Genomic DNA, 27,250 nt, shown 5'->3' on the forward strand with positions numbered 1-27,250 from the left:
GGCAAGGATGTGGAGAAAAAGGAATCCTCATGTTCCATTGGTGGGAATATAAATTGGTACAACCACTATGGAAGACAGTATGGAAGACCCTCAAAAAATTAAATATAGGGGCGCCTGGGTGGCGCAGTCGGTTAAGCGTCCGACTTCAGCCAGGTCACGATCTCACGGTTCGAGCCCCGCGTCAGGCTCTGGGCTGATGGCTCGGAGCCTGGAGCCTGTTTCCGATTCTGTGTCTCCCTCTCTCTCTGCCCATCCCCCGTTCATGCTCTGTCTCTCTCTGTCTCAAAAATAAATAAAAAACGTTGAAAAAAAAATTTAAAAAAAAAAAAAAAAAAAATTAAATATAGAATTACCATATGATCCAATAATTTCATTAGGTATTTACCCTCCCCCCCAAAAAAACACTAATTCAAAAAGATACATGCACCCTTATGTTTATTGCAGCCTTCTTTAAAATAGCCAAGATATGGAAGAAACCTGTGTTCATCAATAAATGAATGTATAAAGAAGATGTCACACACACACACACACACACACACACACACACACACACACACGGTGGAATAATACACAGCCATAAAAAAGAATGAGATCTGGGGCGCCTGGGTGGCTCAGTCGGTTAAGCGGCTGACTTCAGCTCAGGTCATGATCTCACGGTCCGTGAGTTCGAGCCCTGCGTCGGGCTCTGTGCTGACAGCTCAGAGCCTGGAGCCTGTTTCAGATTCTGTGTCTCCCTCTCTCTGACCCTCCCCCGTTCATGCTCTGTCTCTCTCTGTCTCAAAAATAAATAGACGTTAAAAAAAAATTAAAAAAAAAAAAAAAAAAGAATGAGATCTTGTGCTACCTGGGTGGCTCAGTCAGTTAAGCGACTGACTTCAGCTCAGGTCATGATCTCGCAGTTCATGAGTTCGAGCCCCACATCAGGCTCTGTGCTGATAACTTGGAGCCTGGAGCCTGCTTCAGAGTCTCCCTCTCTCTCTGCCCCTCTCCCACTCACACTGTCTCTCTCTCTCAAAAATAAAATAAACATTAAATTTTTTTTTTTAAAAAAGGATGAGATTTTGCCATTTGGGACAATATGGACTAGAGAGTATGCTAAGTGAAATAAATCAGACAGAGAAAGACAAATACTGTATTATTTCACTTATATGTGGAATCTAAAAAACAAAACAAATGAGTAAACCAACAAAAAGCAGAAACAGACCCATAAATACAGACAACAAACTGATGGCTGCCAGAGGGGAGAGGGGTGGGGGGATGGGCAAAATGGGTGAAGGGGAGTGGGAGACACAGGCTTCCAGTCACAGAATGAATAAATCATACGTATAAAAGGCACAACAGAGGGAACGTAGTCAATGGTACTATAATAGTTTTGTAGGGTGGCAGATGGTAGCTACACTTGTGAACATAGCATGCAGTATAGAGTTATAAAATCACTATGTTTTACACTTGAAACTAATGTAGCATGTGTGTCAACTATACTCAAATTAAAAAAACTTGTAGGAGCTATGAAGAAGCAAAGAGACTAGATAGTTTCATATATATATATGAATATGAATATATATAATTTATATATAAATATTGGGAGATAGAATCTAAAAGGAAAGACCAGCATATAAATAGTGAGACCATCTTAGTCTGAGTTTTTCCTGATATAAAGGCCTTATGAAGGTAATTATTTTGGAAAGTGATTCCAATGAGCAAGACTTAGGTTGGGACCAGGAGATTAAAAACAGAGAAAGATGGAAAGATGTGTCCCTTCAGCTGGTCACTGCTAAGTTTCCATCCTGGAAAGGCTCTGAGAAGCCATAGAATGCACTGCAGCCCCTTCTGCCCTAAGTACAGAAGCAAAGTGTGTTTATGTATTGGCCCTCATGCCCATTGATCAAGGTTGCCCTGTGGACTATTACCTCCCTCAATTCCAGGTTTGCCTGTGTGTCAGGTGACCAAATGAATTTCTGTGGGTAAAGAGAAGCCCCAGGGACAAAAGTGAGACATACCAGCTACTGTCAAGTTCAACCTGCATTCCTTCCAAACTGTGCCATTTGTTGATCATATCACTTTCAGCTAAGATCTTTATCTGGAGCATCTTCTCAGTGCAAGGGTCAATTGCTCATAAAGCTACGAGATGCCTGAAGAAAGCACAAATAGTGTGAAGAGTGAGCTAAAAGTAGAGCAAAAGAGATGGACTTTGCCATTGGCAGCTCCCCTCTCCTTCCCATTTTTTCTGGCCACCCTGTATTTAGTATGCTTTTTGGTTTTTTTTGTTTTTTTTTTTTAATTTTTTTTTCAACGTTTTTTATTTATTTTTGGGACAGAGAGAGACAGAGCATGAACGGGGGAGGGGCAGAGAGAGAGGGAGACACAGAATCGGAAACAGGCTCCAGGCTCCGAGCCATCAGCCCAGAGCCCGACGCAGGGCTCGAACTCACGGACCGCGAGATCGTGACCTGGCTGAAGTCGGACGCTTAACCGACTGTGCCACCCAGGCACCCCTTAGTATGCTTTTTGTATCAGACACTGCATTAAGTACTTTACAAGGACTGCATATCTTGTTTAATCTTCATGAGGTGAATATTATTACTCCTCCCACTTGAGGGTTGGTTGGCAAAAGCAGGTGTTGTTGATCAGTTATCTCAATACATCCACACCTGGGGATGTCTGGGTGGCTCAGTCAGCTAAGCATCCAACTTCAGCTCAGGTCATGATCTTGCAGTTTGTGAGTTCGAGTCCCCGCATTGGGCTCTGTGCTGACAGCTTGGAGCCTGGAGCCTGCTTCGGATTCTGTCTTCCTCTCTGCCCCTTCCCTGCTCGTGCTCTCTCAAAAATAAATAAACATTTTTTAAAAATTAAAAAAATTCAGTGCATCCACATCTATTGCCAAAGGAGTAATAGACTTAGACATTTGATAAATATGAAGACAACAAGTAACTATTTTTGCTAAGGTTTGGTAACAGGCCAAGCCAAGCCCACCTCCCATCACTCTTTCCCATGACTCTGCTTCTTTTTTCTTCTGAGTATATTATTTATTGTTTTATTTATTTACTTATTCTTGGCCTCCTGCTGATGCTCCATTGGAATGAGACTTTATCTGTTTTGTCAGAACAGTGCCTGGAACATAGTAGGTAGTCAATAAATATTTACTATTGAATGAGAAAGGAAAAATGAACTTTCACTGGTGTGGGTGCCATGAAGAACTTTTTGACGAAGATGTGATATACACTTGTACAGGTAAAGGGAAAATCGCAAAGTCTCAGAGACCAAGTACAGACCTTAACTGGAAGCCCATGAAATGAGGAAATGAGAAAAACAGGATGAAAAAGGAAAAGATAGAAAGGTATTCATTCATAATCACCCCGCTATTCAAATGTTTATTTGGGTGTTTTATCTATCCCAGTACATAATAGAGGACACAAGAGTTTGCCTACAATGTGATAAGGTATTTAGGAGAGAGCAAAGGGGAACCAGAAGCTGAGGCAATTTAGAGGAGGAAACAGGTGTGAAGAAGTTCCGAAGAAGGCTCTCTGTAGGATGTTTGTAAGGGCCTGGTCTTCTCTCCAAAACATCTGTGTAAGTGATCTGTGGTATGTGTTAGGAAAAAGGATTACAGGAAGTTTCGCACTAGAGAGACCTGAAGGGAATTTGACTTTGTGGCCAAGTTTTCAGAGTCGAAGAGGGCAAAGCTGATGTTTTCTACGGATGCAGATCATCCAGAAATGGAGAACAAGTTTTCCTGAAGAAACACAGAGAACAAACAATTATGTAAAAATTAGCTCCCTGAGGGTGAATTTCTTAAAAGTGATAAGGTTTAGAAAATCTGAGAGGAGAAAGGAACAAAACAAATTATCTCGGGCTTGGGGGTTGTGGATGGTGGAATTGGATGCTGTGTATCTAGTCAGTAATTGAACCGGAACCGTTTGACCAGTGAATCATTCTTTCCTTGGTCAAAGGTAAATTTGTCAGATAGACCCTCAAAGGGTTCAAGGATCCCAAGTGTCATAGCATATGTGTGTCCACTCCTCCTTCTTTGTTTTATAGAAAGAGACCAAGGGCAGGCTGCTCCAAGATGGTTCACTTTGGCATGTAAATTATTCTGAGCAGAAAATAATAAAGGCCCAAAAGTCTCAGAAAGAAACTTTGACCTCTCCCTCACAACTCTGCCTAGAGGAATTTAGAGAGAAGACCTGCTCCAGAAGGAGAGCTGTCACCACAGAGAACTATATCATGATATGAACTAGGTATGGTAGACAAGGAGGAACCTAGCAAGGCCTGTTCTTTAAAAGTTCTCCCTATGTCCCTTTGTTTCTGAGTGGCCCCAGCAAATATTTGGTTTTCCAAACATTTACTCTTCTTGTGAATTGCATTGCTTACCTTTGTAGTCCCAGACCTCTACCCCCTTCTTTTTAGTTCAGGATGGCATATACGGCTAATTTTGCCTGACAGTCTTTGGAATCTCATGTCTATATTTCCCCATACATACAGAGCTAAATTTGATTGTCTTTTGTTAATCTGTCTCTCATGTCCATTTTTTTACATTTATTTATTTATTTTGAGAGACAGCAAGTGTGAGCAGGAGAAGAGCAGAGAATCCCAAGCAGGCTCCACACTATCAGTGCAGAGCCCAATATGGGGCTCAAACACATGAGCCATGAGATCATGACCTGAGCTGAAATCAAGAGTTGGATGCTTAACCAAGTCACCCAGGTGCCTCATGTCTTCTTGGTCCAGCTAACAGAACTTTGAAGGGTAGAGGAAAACTTTTTCCTCCCCAACAGTATCAAAACCCCTCTCCCACTGTTGTCTGCAGGGCTACATTTCCTTGTTTGTGGGGCAGGGTATGGTTGGCTCTAGAGGCTGGAATCAGAAGAGACATTCCTGACTCCTACACACCCATGTTTCTTCCCCATCTTTCAGTGTTGGAAATCTAGGAACCAAATTCAAAATGGCATTTCTGGACTTTCCTGAAACTCTCTGTGCTGTTCTAACAAACAATATCACTGTTATATAGGTGATATAAGGCTGACACATACTGCCCAGGGAAGAAGTACATTTAATGTTTTGATTTCTTCCTTTCTTTTAACAAAAACTTGTTGTTCCCATCCATTTCTGCTAGGGCAGAAATAAAGTCCACTTGGGGAGGAGACCATTTTGTTTGCACTTTAGCCTGGTGCCTGGTCAGGATGTCCCATTGAGTACAGCATAGCCATGGTGGAAATGCACAGTGTGTGTAGGCCTAGGCTTGCACGAACAAGGTGCTCCAGCCTCCACATTGGCTCTCATAAGATTTTCAACCATGGCCAGGTCTTCTTAGTGCAGAATGATTGCAAATTTGATAAAACTTCACTGGATCACATGGTTAGTAGAGCCTTAAGTTAAGAGGTGAGTCTGAATTGAAGAAATACTTTTTGCCTAATAGAGATTACATTTATTATTAAACAGATTGTGAAATCAGTACCCTTTGTGGGATCAGCCTCCTTTCTCCCAGATACCCAGGCTGGAAAAATTAGAGTGCTTGGGAAATTTCTCTCTTTCCTTTATGCCCTAGATAGAAGCAGTCACCAAATCCAATCTTAGAACCAATCTCACCCAGTGATTCTTTCCTTTCCATGCCCTGCCATCTCCATGGTGCAGCTCATGGTCTACAAGGCAGCTGGGAGGAAGCCATAGGCTCTGAGAAAGACATTCTAGATGTGCATTTTGGCTCTGTCATGTGAGTTGGACAAGCTCAACTTTCTGCCTCTCAAGTCATTCTTATAAAATTGATTGATAATACTTCTTACTTTGGAGAGTTATTGCGAAGTTTAAATGAAATAATAACATTATAGAAGTGCAGGTGACTAAACAGTGTAGTCCCAACTGTTCATTTAGACATGAAAATTAGTAGAAAAGAAATTATAAGGTTATATACCAAAATGTTAACAATGTTTTTCTAGTGAGATGGTGGATTTAAGGGCTTGTTTTTTCAACTTGCATCTTTGGGCTTTTTTATACTTTTTAAATCTCCACAATTAAATCTCCACAGAGAACATGTACTACTTTTATAACTAAAAATCATAAATTTGAAAAAATAAAATTCCACCAAACCTTTAAGAACTAGCTGAGTTGATACTTCCTTTATTAAAACTTTCCAGATCTTCCCATTGGGAGAGATCCTTCTCTGAGCAAGTTGCTGAATCACTCTGAGACATAGCTTGCTCAGCCACAAAATAGGGACTAAAACCTTTAAATGAAAAAAATATATACACTATTATGTATATAAAATATACATATATATTATACATAAATATATATTTTATATATTATATATAGATTATATATTACATAGATTTTCAATATATATTTTCTCTCTATATATTTTTAAATGTCTGGGCTATAAGAAGTACTTAATAAATGCACTTTTCTTTTTCTGAAAACCAAAAACAAACAAGCAAACAAAAACAAAAAAAAAAACTATGTGAATGTGTTCCAGTAAAATGTAATTTACAAAAACAGTCAGTGGGCCAGATTTGGACTACAGGCCATAGTTTGCCAACTCCTGTCCTAAAGACTTGATAAGATTTGGGGTTCAATTTTTCAGTAAGACTTCTTCATATTCAGTGTTGTGTGTTTCTAGAGGAGATATGTGATGTCCAGTTGTCTCTTTTTCTGACACTAGCAGTCACTGATGATCAATGCCTAGATCCAGTCTTTTTCTTTTTTTTAAGTTTATTTATTTTGAGAGAGAGACAGCACAAGTTGGGGAGGGGCAGAGAGAGAGAGGGAGACAGAGAATCCCAAGCAGGTTCCACACTGTCAGCACAGAGACCTGTGTGGGGTTTGAACCCCTGAAACCATGAGATCATTACCTGAGCTGGAACCAAGAGTCAATGCTTAACTGACTGAGTCACCCAGGCACCCCTAGGACCAATCTTTAATTACGAATTGCAAAATGGTGATATTCTAATTCTATCATTTTTCTTCCATTGTTCTAAAAAAAAAAAAAGAAACTGAGCTACAGGACTACACTGAACACTGAAGTATAGTTAACACAGAAAAGGTGAAGTAAATGCTTTATTCTTTCTCTTTATTTACTGATTTTAAAGTAATGAATTGGTTCCCTGGTATCCTCCAAGGTGGACCAAAGACCTGGTTGGTTATTTTTTGTGGTTTTTCTGTTTTTTGGGTTTTTTTAAATTTGTTTCAATTGTTTGTAGTTATTATTCTTATCAGTGCTCAAAGTGGCCCAACTTTGGCCAGGGGGGCCTCTTCACATTCACTCCTAGATTCTTTAGGCAAGATTGACAAGACCCCAGCAGTCTTTGCTAGTGTCCATGTTTTTCTAGAATGACATCTTGTCTAGTTCCTGCTTCAGACAAGAAATGTGTTTTTTCTCAAAGAAGCCTGATCTTTTAGTGGAAAATGAGTATCCATCATTACTAAATTTGTCATTATTTCTAACCCTTCTAGGGCAAAACTGGGAACATTTTTTAAGCAAATATACTTCATGAGTCATTCAGAGTTAGGATTATATGAGTTTTACTTAATATCTTTGATGATTTTATATTTGGATTATTTTCATCTGACACTGAAAATCTTGATTCTTTATGTATTGGCTTTCTCCTCTTGGATGTAAATATACTTGTTTCTTTTGTTTTCATTTTTTCAGAGAGTGGATCTTTTTTAATTCTTTATGGTTTAACTTTATAAATGTGTAAAACATTTACATGGCTTCAAAGACAAATTTACAAAAGTAATTACATTTGGGAAAGTCTTGAGTCTATCCTTTTTTTTTTCAACTTTTTTTTTTTTTTTTTTTTTTTATTTTTGGGACAGAGAGAGACATAGCATGAACGGGGGAGGGGCAGAGAGAGAGGGAGACACAGAATCGGAAACAGGCTCCAGGCTCCGAGCCATCAGCCCAGAGCCTGACGCGGGGCTCGAACTCACGGACCATGAGATCGTGACCTGGCTGAAGTCGGACGCTTAACCGACTGCGCCACCCAGGCGCCCCTGAGTCTATCCTTTTTTAAAATTGAAATATAGTTTACATACAATGTCATATTAATTTCAGGTGTACAATATAGTAATTCGACAATTTTATACATTATTCTTGCTCACCATGGTACGTGCAGTTACCATCTGTTGCCATATAAAGTTACACAATATTTTGGGGTGCCTTGGTGGCTCAGCCGGGTAAGTATCCACCTTTTGGTTTTGGTTCATGTCATGATCTCACCGACCGTGGGATCGAGCCCCACCTCAGGCTCTGCACTTGCAGTGTGGAGCCTGCTTGCGATTCTGTCTCCTTCTCTTTCTGCCCCTCACACACTCACACAGCCTCTGTCTCTCTCAAAATAAATAGACTTAAAAACATTTTTTAAATTTTTTTTCAAAAAGAAGTTATTACAATATTATTGACTATATACCCTATTCTTCTGGATCACACATATCCTGAACAAGTAAATGCCTTTTGGGATCCCAGTTTTACGGAGAGATGTTCTTATACCAGACTCTTCTTGAGTCAGTTTTTGTCCCCACACAATCAAAACTGACACTCAAAGTCACTCCATTTAACTAATGTGGTTTCAGTGCTCAATATACTTCTCTAGACTGAAGCTTACTCCCACAGTGGAATATTTTGCTGTCTTGGTAGCTTTTGATGCTTTTAATAAGATTTTTAAGAATATATCTTCCTATACCCACAAAAAACAAGACTGAAAATCAGACCTTTTGTTGAACAAAAGAAACCAGACATCAAAAAGTACTGCACTAGTTATCTATTTTGTAGGAAAATTAAGCCAAAACTTAGGGCCTTACAACATTACTTATTATCTCATGCTTTCTGTGGGTTAGGAATCCAAGCATGGGTTGGCTGGGTGTCTCTGGCTCAAGGTCTTTCACAGGCTGCAATCAAAGTACAGCCATGACTGCAGTCATATCAAGGCTCAGCTCAGAAAAAATGCATTCCAAGTTCACTCATTTTTGTTGCCTGGATTAAGTACACACACACACACACACACACACACACACACACACACACAGCTGTTCCTTGGCAGGTGGGCCTCTCCATAAAGCAGCTCACAAAATGGCAGTTTGCTTCACCAGGTCAGGCAAGTGAGTAGAGTCAGAGAGAGAAAGATAGAAGCCACACTCTTTTATGATCTAGTCTTGAAAGGAACATCACATCACTTTTGCTGTATTCTGTGCATGAGAAGCAAGCCCACATTCCAGCCACATTCAAAGGGAGATTATGCAAAGATGTAAATATAATGAGGTAGGGATCATTGAGATCGACTTTGGAAGCTATCTACCACATGTACATACTATAATTATGCCATTTATAAGAAGTTCAAGAACAGACAAATCTAATCTTCAGGAAATTATTTAGAACACTGCTTTCTTAGTAGAAGTGCAGGATTGACTGGTTAGGGTCATAAGGAACTTTTCTAGGTTGATGAAGATGTTCTATATTTTGTTAAGTGTATGTGTTTCATGGAGTATGCTATTATTAAAACTCCTTGTACTGTACACTTAAGGACTGTGTAATTACTGCATGTAAATTATACTTCAATTTTAAACAAATGTTATCCTACAATTAATGGGCAGAGGAAAGATGGAGGTGGATAACTTAGCCTTCCATATTACCAGATATGGAAGCTGCAGCTCACTTCTGTACTTGATTTTGAACCAAAGTTCTCACCTTTACTTCACAATATTAAAAAATATATTCCAAGGCGCCTGGATGGCTCAGTCAGTTAAGTGTCCAACTTCGGCTCAGGTCATGATCTAGTTGTTTGTGAGTTTGAGCCCGTGTTGGGCTCTGTGCATCCCATGATTTATTTATTTTATAGCTGGAACTTTGTACCTTTTGACCTCCTTCACCCACCGCCACCCCACCCCTCTAGCAACCACCAATCTGTTCTCTATAAAGAAATTATTTTTTAATATTTATTTATTTATTTTTGAGAGAGAGAGAGAGAGTGGCAGAGGGGCAGAGAGAGAGGGAGACAGAGAATCTGAAGGAGGTTCTGCACTGTCAGCACAGAGCCCAATGCTGGGCTTGAACTTACAAACTCCACAAACCTCACAAACAGTGAAATCATGACCTGAGCCAAAGTCAGATGCTTAACTGACTGAGCCACACAGGTGCACCTATAAATAAATTATTTTTTAATGTTTATTTATTTATTTTGAGAGAGAGAGAGAGAGAGAGAGAGAGAGAGAGAGAGAGCGCGCACATGCACAAGATGGGGAAGGGAAGAGAGAGAATCCCAAGCAGGCTCCACGCACAGCACAGAGCCCAGTGTGGGGCCCAGGTCCCATGACTGCAAGATCTTGCATGACCTGAGCTAAAATCATGAGTCTGACACCCAACTGAGCCAATAAATACATTGTTTTTAAAGCACAATAATTAGTAACAAAAAAATTTCCCTGCCATACATATCTAGCAACTCTGCCTGGGTTAGACACAGATAGTTTGAAAATGGGCCTCTGCAACTAGGATCAAAAACTCAAATGCCTAAGGCCTGGCCCAGATAGGAGCCCAAAGGAGGCTCCAGGTTCAGGACATAATGTCGAGCCCAAAGGAGGCTCCAGGTTCAGGACATAATGTCAAGGGCAAAAGCCAAAGAACACCTTGAGGTAAAAGACGTAAACAGAAAATTAAATACAGAGGAAATACAATGAGTGTGCAATTGTGTGGGGTAATATTTAACCTCCTACATCATTAGAAATGCAAATTAAGTGAATAAAATACTACATTTATGTAAATTATTAAGTAGAACTTGAAGCTGTGGCTCAGAATTCATGAGGATGCAGTAAAACTGAACTTTTCCCTCATGTCCTAGTGGTGGTAGATTAACTGGCAAATGTTTTTGACATGTACTATAAACAAAGCAGGTCTGGGGCACCTGGGTGGCTATAGGTTAAGCGTCTGACTTCAGCTCAGGTCATGATCTTGCGGTTCCTGGGTTTGAGCCCTGCGGTGGGTTCTGTGCTTCAGATTCGGCATCTACCTCTCTCTCTGCCCCTCCCCTGCTTGCACTCTGTCTCTCTCTCTCTCAAAAATAAATAAACATTAAAAATATATTTTTTAAAATAAACAAAGCAGCTTAGTGGTTGTCTAGGGCTAGGGCTATGATTAGAAATTGACTGGAAATGGGATGAAGGCTCTTTCTGGGGTGATGATGGATACATTCTCAAATTATTTGGTGATGGGTGCACAACTCTATATATTTACCAACAAATCAGTAAACACTTGCAATTGGTAAATTTTATGGTATTTAAATAACACCTCAATAAATCTGTGTTTTAACATTGACAGAGCTAGGATGTAAACCCAGGCCATCTGATTCCAGAAGCCACCCTCACACAGCTAGTGCCTTCCTATACAACCATAACAAGAGAATAATATCGCAGTTGGAAAATGCAAGTCATCTAGATGTCAGCAATTTCCTCAATTGGTTTCCTAAATAAAACGCACAGTACTGGACCATTCCATTCAAAATTACATACATGGTAACACTATCCGCTCCCTGCTCTTCAAGCCAATACCATGCCAATACCTCAAGTCTGAAACAGGAATGCATGAACAACTCAGTCTAGAAGAGTTGCCCAAAAGGGAAGTCCCCAATCCCCTGGGGAGTTCTGAAAAAAGAAATTACCACCCTCAAGCAATTTTCAGTATCCCTAAAAAGTCAATTGCTCAATAACATCCCATCACAAAGCTGTAAGGGCTAAGAGAGAGCATAGAGTAGAGTCTACCAAATGTGGAACTTCCATTATTCTCTCCATGGAGTCAGGACACATGACTTTCCTAGCATCAGTGTGCGATAATATGCATGGAGTATTGCCAAACCAAACCTCAATGTTCAGAGTTTTACTGGGGCTTCATTACATAGACATGATTGATTGCCCATATGGCTGATGTCAGTCTCCAGCCTTCCCAGGCCTCACCCAGGGTCCCCACCCTAAACCACATTGTTGGTCTTCCTGGTGTGGCCAGCCCCCATCCTAAATCATACTGTCAGACTATCCAGTATGACCCAGAGACACGAGGCAAACAATAACATTTCTATCAGGCATAATATTCCAAGGGCATAGAATTACCTAGAATCCAAGGGCAAAGGCCAGACATCTTTTTGTGTAAGGTCAAATTCTTCACTGCACAGACTGCCTCTTCTGGGCACACTGTCTGAGCCACTACTCTGAATGCTGGGCAAGGTGGTAGCCTCTGGTCTTGTCTGCTTGCCTCTCCCTACATCACACCTCTGCCCTATGATCAAGTTGGGGCAGGGTGATTGGGAACCCAATATTCTTGGCTTCCACACCTGGGTCGACCCTCCATCCTATGGGTGAGGGGTAGTAAATGGAGGCCCTTTCCATCTGCTGAACTCACCAGGAATTGCACCTCTTCTACTTGGAGAAGAGGAGAAACAATGGCGGCCTCCCCTCCTTGTCAGATATAGTAACCCTTGATTGGGAGCAGAGAAGAGAGGGAGCCCCATCTTCTTAGCCACACCTTAGCCCATCTTCTTGATGGATGGAGCTTCCATCAAGCTGAGCTGAGGAAAGGGAAAGGGAGAAAGTGTCAAGGCTCAAATGCCACATTCTCAGTGTTCTTGCCAAGTTTATTAGGCTTTCTTGAATCAATGTTTCCTCATTTGCTACATGCCCTTAGGATAGTTTCCAGAGACCTTAAATGGTTGTTTTTTACAGTTTTCTCTAGTTTTGTGTGTTTCACTGAAGAGTGGGTCCACAAAGCTCCTCACACGGCTGCTCCACCTTTGCATAGACCTTCAACATTATACTCCAGGTAAGCAGTCACGGGATTTGAAGAACAAGGTTCTGTACTGCGACACAATTGAGGATCCGCATTTCTGTTCTGATGTTCGAATGAGGAGGATATGGCAGTGAAGCCTCGCTGCCCTATTCCCATTGTCGGTCCCTCTCTGCTTCTCTCTCCTGCTCTCACGCTGGCCCTCCAGTTGCAGACAACTGACCACCACTGGCTGAAGGATGACCCCCCCCCCACCACCAGCTGGCAGATACAAGATACCTCTCCTAGGTACCTCTACACCCATTTGGACAACAAACCTCCACCGGTAGAAAGGCCAAAAATGTAACAATTTCCTGAGAAAACATAATCTGGAAATTTCTCTTTCCCTCTTTGGCAGGGAATCCTTCCTTTTTCTCAGTGCCATGGACCACAGCAGTAGCTTAGGGATGGTTACAGCCTCCTCCCCTAAATAATGGCTTTAAATGCCTAGAATAAAATACATAAAATTATAAAGGAAACCAATTTCCAAAAAAAAGTTAAATTTTCTAAATATGATGTACTAAAAATATGCTTCTTTATGAACGTATTAAACATCAAGAATGAGTGGAAGGTCTGATAACTTAGAATCCTCAGCAGGGCATAAATGATTTTTCTGCAGAAAGTGTAAGGTGATCTGAAAATATCTCCACTTCCACTGGTAACAAAATCAGAAATACAGCTAATACTACATTGTTTTGTCTACATTTTCAAATGAAAAATGCTAAATTTTGGTTAGGGAGCATCAGGATGTATTCTTTCCCTATCCACATTCACCAGCCCCCTAAATCCTGTGAATCCCTGTCTGAGAACCACCAGTACTAAAAGTATGGCCTGGACCAATAGCCTGGGATGGTGCTTCTCAAATCACCTGGGTCAAAATGCAGATTGTTTGTGTGCACCCCGACATTCCGAATTTCTGACAAGTCCCCAGGTAACGCTGATGTTCTGGTCCAGGCTGTGGAGAAAAGGCTCGGAGGCTTATCACAGGGGGAGTGGAGGTAAGAGTCAGAAGGCACACAGACAGTATTTCCTGACCCTGACCATCTGCAAGGGTGCCTTGGGGTTTCCTGGCTTCATCCCAAGGGGCATGCTTTCTTTTTTCCATGTATTTCAGTATCTTATGACAGAAAAGAAACAGAGATTCTGAACTGCTGGGCACTCTCAGCTTCATGAAAGGTGCCACGGAGCAGCAAGTACCGGTCACCTAGGCTGTTAACCCTCACCAAGTCCCAGCACCCAAAATGGATGCACGAGCACACGCATCCATTCACAGAAAGCAACAATGATTCACAAGTCCAAGTCACCAAGACTTTCAAGTTGAAGTGGTCTTCCACCTTCGTCCTCATCTGATAAATTCCTAGCCATCCTCCCAATACACCTTCTCTGTAGAGCAACACTCTCTCCAGAGTTCTTCCCCACCACAAATAGAAATAAGAATGGTAACAATAATAATCACAACAGTAACAAATTTTATTGGTCACTAGGGGCCAAGTAATGCCAAAACATTCTACAGGTGTTATCTCATTGAATTCTAGAATAACCCTTAGAGGAAGTGCTGTCTTCATCTGGTGGATCGGAATGGCTGTGGGTTGAGGGGAAACAAAGGCCTGTGGCCTCTAGCTCGGTGCCTTGCATACCTGCTCTGTGCTGGCACTGACTGCACCCAGCTGGTCACCACCCATGCGCTTCTGTCCTGCATAAGCTTTTGCACACTGGCAAACTGAGAAGTTATCTTCTGGAACACAGGACAGATTACATTAATGCTTATAGCCACATCACGTCTGGGTGTGAGAGGATGACACATATCAGATAGACCAGGGTGCTCAGACATTCGTGAGGATCTGCTCAGAAGCAACTCAGCAACTTAAGACACAAGCCCACAAGGAGATACGTTTCCAGCAAGCACAGGACTGCTGTTTCAGTGTGTTGCACCACGGAGCCTGCTTGGGATTCTCTTTCTCTCTCTGCCCCTCCCCAACTGCTCTCACATTCTCTCTCAAAAATAAATAAATAAACTTAAAAAAAAAAAAAGACTATGTAAACTTTACTCAGAACAAAGAGCCACTAGAGTTAAACAAGCAGTGATGAGAAAAGATCATGCAAGTTGGAACCAGAACCAAATACAAAGACAAGAGAATTTATGTCTTCTGAGAAAGTTTCACAGAATCCTTCAAAAGACTATGAAAAAAAAAAACCTGTCACTGAGGAATACCCAAAATAGACTCCGAACAAAGCACAACCTGAACTGAGCATGTGGGGAGATGGCAAAGGGGAAGATGAATTATCCCCAGAAGAAATACAAATGTTTGAACAAGAAAATCAATGCCTCATTGGTGAAGAGAACAGCCTGTTTGATGAACTGGGGTAAATCAAAGGAATAGTGGTTGAAATTTCCAGTCTCTAAGAGATAGTCACAGACAAGGGTTTACAACAAGAAGCTGAAACTGAAGGCATTCACCAATGGGTTACAGAAGTAACTGAGGATATCAAGGAAAGCGACGAAGAGCAGCCCTTAAGAAAAATGCTGGCTTCCAAGTGTGGGTGCTCTTCTTCTGGTGATGTGCTCCTTCTCCTTGCTCTAACTTGATATGCACCCACCATAGTCTAGGCAACTGCTATGGTGGGTGCTGCCCCATTACTCCTGGCACATGGTATGCTGTCCTGGGTCTCCAACATCAGAGTGTGGTTTGTGACCACATGTTATCCCAGAGCCACTGGGGGGAGGGAGGCTGAGATAAATATGTACTCTCACAGAAGGTACACCAAAACCTGTGGTTTTAAGCTTATTTTGTAGCTGAAAAACAATGAACACAAATTGAAAAGAAAGGAGAAAATTAAGTGCAAATGATTGTGCAAAAAAAAAGTAACTAAAGACTATGAAATTATGGACATTTGTACCTTCACTATTTTCCTGAGGGCACAGAAAAATATATATAGAACACTTCTCTAAACTAGGTTCTATTCCCTAAGAAAACTCAGCTGTCCAAAACTCTAGTGCCTCTGTATTTGAGATACATTTAATACGCAGGCAAAATATTAAAAGAGCAGGAAAAAGTCTAAGTTAACAAATGGTGTCACTGTTATTTGCAGTACAACAGCTAGGAGTAAGCAAAATATCAAAGATATTAGTTTATTTTCTTTGTCCCACCCAGAGTGGCTTTTACAACTTCTTCAGTAAGAAAAGAGAAGTCTGAAGATCTGGGGCATTAGGCTGCATTTCCCCTTTAACCTCCTTGAGGCTAATGAATCCCTTTTGCACCACCTCTCTGCCACCCAGCTTCCTCAGCTAATCTTAATTCCAAAGCCAGACCGAGCTCCCACCAACCCCACAGCTGGAGAATCTGGGTCTTTAAAGGTACTGTGGAAATTGCTAATTTCAACCCAGCTACGAGGGCTGCTGAGCTGCTCTTAGGGTGCCCTCTGCTGGCCATGCATGGAAGCAGGAGAAGACGCCTCCATAGGAAGGTAAAAAAAGGGTCATATAAAAAAAGGCCAAGAAAAGTACTCAGGGTGATTACAGAAGAAAAAAAAAAGTAAATAAGAACACCCAGGAGGCATCCCAACTATGAAAACAAAGGATTAATCATTTTAAGAACAGAAAAACACAAAATCATCTTCCTTTAAGAATTCTGAGAATGAAAATCAGAAAAAACATTTTGAAAGAAAGCAAAAACTTGCTACTTTTGGTTTTGTCACTGAAAACATGAGTTGATGTTTATAGTTGATGTTTTCAAATCTTAGCATTTTTGGCCTCTGGGTTTCAGAACTGGTGTTCATGACACAAGAAAGTGTTACAACAGCTTGGGAGCCCCAAAGGTCAGACTCTAGGAGCCTTTTAAAAGGAAAAGGGAAACAATAAAGGACTCTTGCAACTGAACAACAACAAAACAAACAACCCAATTCAAAAATGGGCAAAGGGTTTAAATAGATTTTTTTTAGAGAGAGAGAGAGAGTGCCAGTGGGAAAGGGGAAGTGGGAGAGAGAATTCCAAGCAGAGTCTGATGCAGGGCTCGATCCCAAAACCCTGAGATCATGACCTGAGCCAAAGTCAAGAGTTGGAAACTCATCTGACTGAGCCACCCAGGTGCCTCAAATAGACATTTCTCCAAAGATACAAATGGCCAACAACAGCAACAGAAAAAAACGTTCAATATCACTAAAAATTAGAGAAATACAAATCAAAACTCTTAGGTAGGAGATAACTACCTCACACCCATCAGAATGGCTACTACAAAATAAACAATAACAACTGTTAGACAAGACATGGAGAAATTGGAACTTCTGTGTGAATGTAAAATGTTGCAGCAGCTGTAGGAAACAGTAAGGGCACCTAAGCCATGGGGTTTGGAGAGCTCCAGGTTGGTAAACACATCGATGTGTGGGAGGGTAGTGCACCCAGAGAGGGGATGGATGCACCAAGCCCCTTCCCACACACCTTTTCCTACGTATCTCTTCTTTCTGGCTATTCCAGGGCTGTATCCTTTATAATAAACCCTTAAGAGAGAGTAAGGCACTTCCTCTGGGTTCTGTGAGCCATTCTAGCAAACTGTGAAACCCACGGAAGAGGGTATGGAAACTCCTGATTCATGGCCAGTTGGTCAGAAGCACAACCTGGGACTTGGGATCAGCATCTGAAGTGGGTGGGGGCAACCTTGTGGGACTGAGCCCTTAACCTGCGGGGTCTGCACTAGCTCCAGGTAGTTAATGTCAGAATTGAATTGTAGGACACCCAGTTGGTGTCCAGAGAATGGGAGAATTCCTTAATATGAGGTCAACACCCCACACATTTGATGTCAGGAGTGTTATGTGTACAAAGGAAATAAATTTTAATATCCCAAAGAATGGAAATCAGGGTCTCAAAGACACATCTGTACTCCCATATTCATAGCAAAATGATTCATAAATAGCCAAACGTCCATTGACAGACAAATGGATAAGCAAAATGTGGTATATCCATCCATATGAAGGAATATAATTCAGCCTTAGAAAGGAATTCTAACACATGCTACAACATGGGTGAACTTTGGGGACATTAGTTAGCCTAACTAAGGTAAGCCAGGCACAAAAAGACAAGTACTGTGCAATTCCACTTATATACTTAGAGTAGTCATATTCAAGAGACAGAAAGAATGGTGGTTGCCAGGGGCTATGGGGACCTATTGTTTCATGGGTACAGAGTTTCAGTTTTGCGAGATGAAAATGTTCTAGAGATTGGTTGCACAACATGATAAATATACTTAACACTACTGAATGTATACATTTAGAAATAGTTAAGATAACAAATTTTATGTTGTGTGTTTTACAATTAAAACTAAATTTTTTAAATTTTTTTTATGTTTATTCATTTTCTTTGAGAGAGAGAGAGACAGAGAGTGAGTGGAGGAGGGGCAGAGAGGGAGACAGAGAATCCGAAGCAGACTCCAGGCTCTGAGCTGTCTCAGCACAGGGCCCGATGCAAGGTTCAAACCCAGGAACTGCGAGATCATGACCTAGGCTGAAGTCAGATGTTTAACCGACTGAGCCACCCAGGTGCCCCATCCCAGCTCATTTTTTGATGGAGATAAAAATAACACTCATCCATTCAGGGCTCCTTCCCACACACCACACATCTGGGAGGTTAGACGAGCCTGTGAAGAAATGTACCTTTGGTTAAAGTCCAAGTGATCTGAATGTCAAAGCTCCCTGAACTTAGAGAGATGGGAGAGAAATAAGAGCTACTTAAATGTTAACAGGACACATGGAGTTTTGTTTTTTTTTTTCCTGTTGAGTTATTTTACAAGTTTTTTCCAGCATGAGCCTTAAAAGGAAGATCACCCTGAAGGCACAGTGAATAATTGACTATCTTTCTGCCTATCTCCAATAATGGAACAGTATGAGACATGAGTATAAATTATTTTTTATTTTACTTTGATGACTGGGAAAAGATACCAATATATAAAATGAAATCAGAGCTAACAAATAACTTGGAGCTAACTGGCTAACTTTATTAAAATAAAGACAAGTCTGCTTAAACTGAAAAAAAAAAAAATGCTCTCACTGGCACTTTGCTTTGGCTGGGACCTTTGAAATTAAGGCCAACGTGCTGATAATAATCACACCATCGACCTTTCCCCTCCTCTTAGCACACATGGTACTGGCAAACAGCAGCACAGATATTTGGATGGGTCACCAACCGTTCAGTGCTCTGCCTGTGCAAGACCTTTGGAAATAATACCTTTAACCAATGGTTACTGTGAAAGATTCACTTTCAGATGGTAAAGCTCTGCCCAAATACATTTCTCAGGGCTGATGAGGGCTCACCGTGCAGCAGCACGTGAGGTAGATTCTCTCTGCATTTTGCAGACGTTCCTGTGGTGCTTTAAGCAGGGGGGTGAGTGTTGCCCATGACCAGAACATCGGGATCCACATTCCTACATGTGGGAATGCCGCTGCATGTTCCCAGTTTGTAAGCCAGGCTGCGATTCTGCCCCAGATCCTAACTCTTTAAATCCAGAGGGATGCTTTCTTCGTCCACAGATTGTTTAGGGTTTAACTGGCTGCTCAGAGTTAAAAACGAGTATCTCAAGCCCCCTGCCATGCTGAAAGGAGAAAAAAAAAGTGAGAATAAATAAATCTCATAGGTGGTACCACCAGCAATTCCTGACATCTTTATAAGTATAGCCCGCTTAATGTGAAGGGAATTTTTCTCCTCAAGTTTGTGGATTACTTGATGAGAATCACTCCTCTAGAAATCTTTTGGGGAAGAAAAAAAGTAGATCAAATCTAATACAAAACTTTGGAGAGAAACAAATACTTTATTATTGAATAAACTATGCTATTATCTTAAAACAGCACTCCATGTGTAGGACCCCAAAATGCCTTTCAAAAGTATCTCAGCCACTCCTCCCAATATCCTTAGCGGATGATGCTCTGACACAGCAGGACATCAGTGAGGCCCACTTCACAAGAGGAAGAAACATAATTTAGGAGACTTTTTTTGTGAGAAAGACACATGAATTAAATTTAGATCTCAGCCCCTTGAATTTTCATTATACACGTCCCCATGATCCACGTGAAGGAGCATGTCATTCAAACAGATGAACTGAGTGATTTAAGTAAAATTATCTTAGAAACTGAAATGTCAAAACATCTTGCATTCTTTCACTTATAAATCAGACTTTTTAAAACTCATATTTTACTAAAATGAGTTCATTTAGAAATCCCACTTACCAAATATTTAACCCTACAAAGTTTAACACAGAGAAAATGTAGTCTCCACCAACTAACATCCCAATGTAGGCAATGGATACATTCTGTAGAAAGAGAGAGAGGATTAGTCATTTTATTTTACTTTATTAAAGTTTATTTATTTATTTACTTACTTACTTACTTTCTTATTTAGAGGGAGAGAGAGAGAGAGAGAATGTGAGCAGGGGAGGGGCAGAGAGAGGGAGGGAGAGAATCCCAAGCAGGCTCCATGCTGTCAGCACAGAGCCCAACTTGGGGCTTGATCTCATGAACCACAAGATCATGACCTAAGCCAAAAATCAAGAGTTGGACACTTAACTGACCGAGCCACTCAGGTGCCCCGGATCAGTCATTTTAAAAGTGAAGAATTTAAGGGGGAAATACATGTATATGGTAAAATCTGAAACTAAATATTTTAGCTTTGCTCAGAGACTTTAACTTTGCTCAGAGACTTGTAAGTACAAGTGTTCACATAGGTGTTCACAGAGTGTTGAATGAATAAGTAAAAAACCATTACACATGGCTTTATAAAGAAATAAGGTAAACGATGGCATAATTACAGAACACTGCATCACACACAAAAAAAGATGTATAAGAGTTGACTTGTCATCAGCTTTTCAGATCCCATCTCTTTACCATCATTGGGTAGTGAATTTTAATCATACTGACCCTAAACTCACACAGATCAGACATCCAGCAAATTCCAAGTAGTGCCCTGCCCTGGGTATTCTAGGAGGGTCTGGGCAGCCAACAGACAAGTCAACTGTTAAAGCAGGCAGTCTTTCTCACTCATTTTATTCATGTGAATAGAGAAACAAAGCAACTGTATGAGAGAACACAGAAAACCCATCCTCTTCTTCAGGACTGTGTGGATTCAAACGCACACACGTAAAACACACCTACGCACAATCCATGAGTTTAGAACCTTTTAAGTGAGCATATACCTAGATTGAAAAACAGTTCTTCACGGGGCTTCCCTTTCTTACACATTTTTTAATGCTTATTTATTTGCTTAATTTTTGTTTGAGAGACAGAGAGAGACAGAGCATGAGAAGAGGAGGGGCAGAGAGAAAGGGAGACACAGAATCTGAAGCAGGCTCCAAGCTGTCAGCAGAGAGCCCAACATGGGACTCGAACTCACAAACCACGAGATCATGACCTGAGCCAAAGTCAGTTGCTTAACTGACTGAGCCACCCAGGCGCCTCACCTGGGCTTCTCTTTCCTAGTCAGCAGGCTCTCCCAGAAAACCAAACCGTACTAACAAGGTACCAAACAAGGTATCTTGCTGAGCGCAGAAATTTGGAATTTTTCTCAGTTTTACGTCATTTTCCCAGACCATCCCCTCTCACCACCCCTAACCTTAAAGTGATAATTTGTCTCTCCTTTTTAAATCAACAAGCCCTCCCTCTGTTTTACAGATTGGGGGATGAGAAGACCTAAGAAAGGATCACCCAGGTGCAGCTGAAAATGCCACAAGCCTCCATGCTCACTATCCCACCCGTTAACAACAATAAAATCAAACTCTGCTTCTATCATGAAGACTGGATTCATGGCTGATTTCCCAATTCCCAAGGTGTCACCCCCTTACCTTGATGGCTCCAACCACTGCCGTAGTGAGGGCTGAATTGTAATAGCTGCACAAAACTGTGGAGTACATCAACAGAAACCTGGGGCAAGGAAGGAAACGCTTGGATGTGTGCCTTACTGTGCTGGGTATAATAACAGATTAAGAAGAGTCCCCATGTGACCCACCCACAAATGCTTTAAACAAATAAAAAAGAAAAACGTACGATAAAGATTTTATAACCTACATCTAAAAACATCCCCTTTGTAACTCCAAATTGTTACAGGAAAATCATCCAGTGGTGAATCAGCCAAACTTTCACCCTTAGGTATGCTTTTCATTCTATCTGTGCACTTTCCATTATATTTCCATGTAAAGGGGGGTAAGGACTGGGAAAGTTTTTGTAATGGTCTGAAATCTTTTGTTTAACAACTATGTCACAACAGTGCTCTCTAACCTTCTGTGCATCGGAATCAGCTGGCACACTTTTAACACACAATGATGCCTGACAGAAGTTCTCCTTCCGTTGATTTGAGGTGGGGCCCTTGGCTGCATGCAATATCAAAGCTCCATAGATAATTCTAATGTGCAGCAGCTGAGAACCACTGGTGTTAGAAGGGAAAATCAGGGAAGGGTCACTGGCTTTGGATGAAAAAGAATGAAATTAATGGATCCCACAGCAATGAGACAACAAAAAGAAACAAAAGACATCCAAATTGGTAAGGAAGAAGTAAAATTTTCACTATTTGCAGATGACATGATAATATATAAATTAAACCCAAAAGACTCCACCAAAAAACTGCTAGGACTGATCAACAAATTTAGTAGTATACAGGATACAAAATCAAAATGTATACAAAATGTATAGAAATCTGTTGCTATTCTATACACTAATGAAGCAGCAGAAAGAGAAATTACAACAACAATCCCATTTACAATTGCACCAAAAATAATAAGATACCTAGGAATAAACTTAACCGAAGAGTGAAAGACCTGTCCTCTGAAAACTATAAAACACTGATGAAAGAAACTGAAGATGACACAAAGAAATGGAAAGATACTCCATGCTCCTGGATTGGAAGAACAAATATTGTTAAAATGTCTATACTACCCAAAGCAATCTACAGATTTAATGCAATCCCTATAAAAACACCAACAGCATTTTTCACAGAACTAGAACAAACAATCCTAAAATTTGTATGGAACCGGAAGAGACCCTGACTAGCCAAAGTAATCCTGAAAAAGAAAACCAAAGCTGGAGGTATCATAATTCCAGATTTTAAGTTATATTACAAAGATGTAGTCATCAAAACAGTATGGTACTGGCACAAAAATAGACACATAGATCAACAGTACAGAACAGAAAACCCAGAAATAAACCCACAATTACATGGTCAAGTAATATTCCACAAAGGAGGCAAGAATATACAATGGGAAAGACAGTCTCTTCAACTAATGAAAACTGGATGACAATGTACAAAAGAATGAAACTGAACCACTTTCTTTCACTGTACACAAAAATAAACTCAAAGTGGATTAAGGACCTAAATGTGAGACCTAAAACCATAAAAATCCTAGAAGAGAGCACAGGCAGTAATTTCTTTGACACTGGTCATAGCAACATCTTTCTAATTAGGTCTCCTGAGACAAAGGAAATAAAAGCAAAAGTAAACTACTGGGATTACATCAAAATCAAAAGCTGCATGGCAAAAGATACAATCAATAAAACTAAAAGGCAATGTACTGAATGGGAGAAGATATTTTCAAATGATAGATCTGATAAAGAGTCGGCATCCAAAATCTATAAAGAATTTATTAAACTCAACACCCCCAAAATAAGTAATCCAGTAAAAAATGGGCAGAACACATAAGCAAATATTTCTCCAAAGAAGACATTGAGATGGGCAACAGACAGATTAAAAGATGCTCAACATCATTGATCATCAGGGAAATGCAAATCAAAACCACAATGAGGTATCATCTCACACCTGTCAGAATGCCTAAAATCCAAAACACAGGAAACAACAAGTGTTGGTAAGGATGTGGAGAAAAGGGAATACTTGTGCACTGTTGGTGGGAATGTAGGCTGGTGTGGCCACTGTGGAAAATGTGGAGGTTCTTCATAAAGTAAAAACAGAACCACCCTATGATCTAGTAATCACACTACTATGTATTTACCCCCAAAATACAAAAGCACTAATTCAAAGGGATACATGCACCCTTATGTTTATTGCAGCATTATTTACAATAGCTGAATTATGGAAGCAGACCAAGTGTCCATCAAGAGATGAATGGATAATGGCAGTTGTAGAATGGGAGGGATGTCTAGCATATCAGGTATGATTGGTGAAAGGGAAATAGCATTGATTCTGATCACTCTTGGTCAGCTTCTTTCTTTTCTTTCTCTTTCCTTCCTTCCTTTCCTCCCTCCCTTCCTTCCTTCTTCCCTTCCTTTCTTTTCTTTCTTTCTTTCTTTCTTTCTTTTCTTTCTTTCTTTCTTTCTACAAAAGTTAGGGGCACCTATGTGGCTCAGTCAATTAAGCTTCCGACTCTTGATCTCAGTGTTGCAAATTCAAACCCTGCACTGGGCTCCACACTGGGTGTGAAGCCTACTTTAAAAAAATTAAATTTAGGGGCAGCTGGGTGGCTCAGTCGGTTAAGTGTCTGACTTTGGCTCACAGTTCGTGGGTTTGAGCCCACAATGGGCTGACAGCTCAGAGCCTGAAGCCTGCTTCAGATTCTCTGTCTCCCTCTCTCTCTGCCCCTCCCCTGCTTGCTCTCTGTGTGTCTCTCCCTCAAAAATAAAAAACATTTAAAAAAATTTTTTTAATTAAAAATAAAAAAAATTACATTTAACAGTTTTGCATTACAGGCTCGTGATTCATGCTTGCTCTAACGTGAAGGTTAAGGTTGTTGTAGAACTTCAAGCTCAGGGGTGCCCGAGTGGCCCAGTTGGTTAGGCATCCGACTTTGGTTCAGGTCATGATCTAACAGTTCATGAGTTCGAGCTCCACATTGGGCTCTGTGCTGACAGCTCAGAGTCTGGAGCCTGCTTTGGATTCTGTGTCTCCCTCTCTATCTGCCCCTTCCCTGCTCACACTCTGTCTCTGTCTCTCAAAAATGAATAAACATTAAAAAAAAAAGAACTTCAAGCTCAGTAATTTTGAACACTGAAATGTTCATCTGGGATGTAATAGCAATATTCAGTACTGACCATCACTGTTAAAACAATTTTTAGTTTTCCTCAAGTTAGTTATATTGTAGGAGTGTGCCTAAGCAGCAAGTGTGTGTAGGTTAAAACAGTTATACTTATGTTAAATGATGTTTTTTTTTTCTTTCTACACCTTTATTTACTTTTCAGTTAGTTTAAATCCTTGAGGGATACAGCATTACATGGATTCTGTGGCCAATGGCTTTAGCAGGAAGGTTGCTTTGGAATTTGGCACGAACCATGCCACTGTTTCCATGAGCACGAGTTACCTTTCCCCAGATTACTCTGGTTTTATTTGGTTTGCCTTCAGGAGTCACTGTATTGTTCTTTGCTTTGTACACATAAGCATATCTCTTGCCTAAAGAGAATTCAGTTTCATCTCAAGCATAAAGACCTTCAATTTGAAGAAGAGCTGTGTGCTCCCTCTGGTTCCGGAGACCCTGCTTACAGCCAGCAAAAATGGCTTTGGACCACAGCCTTCCAGATATATTTGTCATTTCAGGAGTCCTGTTCCCAGAAGGCCTCCACAGGTTCCAAGATGGCAGAAAGAGCGAAATGTTGCTCTTATAGCACAATATTCTGAAAGCTTTGGATACATGTTGAGAAATACACTTTTCTGCCAAACTGAAATGTAGGAGCTGTGTCTATGATTCAGAGTGAAAACACCTGGCATGTTTGTTAATTCTAACTGTTTGGTTTAATATCCTATAAGGCATGTAAGTGTACACTTGTATTTTTTTTAAGATCTGGGACAATTTTGAAATTTAATACCAATATAGGAGTTTGGTCATGTTGTTTGTATGAGATGCTGAGGCTTTGATTTAAAACTTTCCTTGTATTGTGATTTCCATTAGATTTACTGTACTAAGTGAAATTTATTAAATAAATCTTTCTTTTAAAAACTGGGGGAAAAAAATGAATGGATAAAGAAGATGTGCTATATACACACATAAATGGAATATTATTCCCCCATAAAAAAGAAAAAGAATGAAATCTTACCATTTGGAATGACATAGATGGAGCTAGAGAGTATTATGCTAAGAGAAATAAGTCAGTTACAGAAAAATAAATACCATATGATTTTCACTCGTATGTGGAATTTAAAGAAAACAAGTGAGCACAGGAAAAAGAGAGAGAGACCAAGAAACAGACATTTAACTACAGAAACCAAACTGATGGTTGCCACAGGGAAGGTGGGTGTGGGGATGTGTGAAATAGGTGATGGGGACTCAAGAGTGCATGCGAAAAAGAGAGAGAGAGAGAGAAATTAGTGAATTCCATATGTCAGTGATAATTCTGTACCCTATGACCAAAGTTAATTCACCAGACATTCAACGTTGAGTACTATATTGAAAAGAAAATGACTACAGAACTGTGATCAAGAACCACACAAAAAGCATATATGTACAGGAAAGAATCCAATCAGAAGAAATATGTTCATTTCACTCAAGAAATGAAGACAATTAGCTGAGGCGTAAGTGGGGTGCAAATTCCATCCACCCAAAAAGAGGGATCATAAGATGTGTTTGATTTTAAAGCTAAACCCCAGTTAGGAGGCATAAGCCTGGACTCCCAGTGACAGAGCAGAGGGAATCAGACTCTTCAGAAAGGGCTCAGCCTGTGTCCTTGTGTCTTAGGGAGTATCTTCCTGCCAGAATTTAGTGCCCAGCCCAGGGTCCAGGTAAGAATCTCCAAACTGTTAATAACAGAATCCGGATCACAAATCTTCAACACAGTAACTGCTTTTGGCCTGAGTATGTTTCTTAATAGGGATAGTAGAGAAAAATATTAGAGATAAAGTACACCAGGCTTTCATGTTAAGAAATAAACTCTATTACAAACTTAAATTCTGTAATCTTCAGAATACCATGTCTCTGTTATTAAGATAATTACCACAATTTGACAAGTTAGAGGACCCAACATCTTGGCCTCTGCGGTTTGAAACTGAAATTTGCAATTGGGATTACACTTGCAATTTTCATTTGAAAGAAGTAAGAAAATCTGAGTCCATCTGAACACAGTATCTGATGTTTAAAAGAAGCTGATCTACCACATTTCTAAGTTTGGTTTATTAGATTTCAAAGAGTTGCTTAGGTGTGTTAAGCAACCTGACTCATAAGCTTTGCTAGGGCTTTATTAGGGCTTAGAATAGCTGGAGAAAAGTCAGGTGAATTGTATTTGTAAATGCAGTTTAAAATGCTTAATTTTTTTTGGTAAATGAGACCAACGTACAGTAAATTGCTTAGGAGGTTTTAATCAGCTAAACTTGAGTTAATAAACCATTAATAAATAATGAAAGTAAATGCTATGTTAATACAAAAATTAGTAACTTTATAAAGAGAGCAACAGTATTCATAAACTGAATTTAAAGGCTTAAAAAAATCTAAGTTTTTTATGTTTATAATTTTCATAAATTCAACATTAATTCACAGCCCCAGGAACTATAAATAA

General features: G+C 40.3%; 1 protein-coding gene and 2 pseudogenes across 2 annotated transcripts in view; 1 reads left to right on the forward strand and 2 right to left on the reverse strand.

Moving 5' to 3' along the window:
• The first annotated feature begins 14,820 nt into the window (after positions 1 to 14,820).
• On the forward strand, positions 14,821 to 15,399 carry LOC125919295 (syntaxin-18-like; annotated as a pseudogene).
• Positions 15,400 to 18,686: 3,287 nt separating this feature from the next.
• The window catches only part of SLC35D2 (solute carrier family 35 member D2), a 57,366-nt gene continuing 48,802 nt past the window's right edge, over positions 18,687 to 27,250 (reverse strand). For both annotated transcript variants that reach the window (XM_049634319.1, XM_049634313.1), the window contains 3 exons: positions 21,613 to 21,691; positions 20,006 to 20,088; positions 18,687 to 19,374 (listed from right to left, as the gene is read on the reverse strand). In XM_049634319.1, the coding sequence (XP_049490276.1) occupies positions 19,272 to 19,374; positions 20,006 to 20,088; positions 21,613 to 21,691 (265 nt within the window). In that variant the 3' untranslated portion in view covers positions 18,687 to 19,271. The remainder of the gene's footprint in view (positions 19,375 to 20,005; positions 20,089 to 21,612; positions 21,692 to 27,250) is intronic.
• LOC125925394 (60S ribosomal protein L35a-like) lies at positions 24,905 to 25,362 on the reverse strand (annotated as a pseudogene).

Source organism: Panthera uncia, chromosome D4 (genome assembly GCF_023721935.1).
Source record: "Panthera uncia isolate 11264 chromosome D4, Puncia_PCG_1.0, whole genome shotgun sequence".
Lineage (NCBI taxonomy): Eukaryota > Metazoa > Chordata > Mammalia > Carnivora > Felidae > Panthera > Panthera uncia.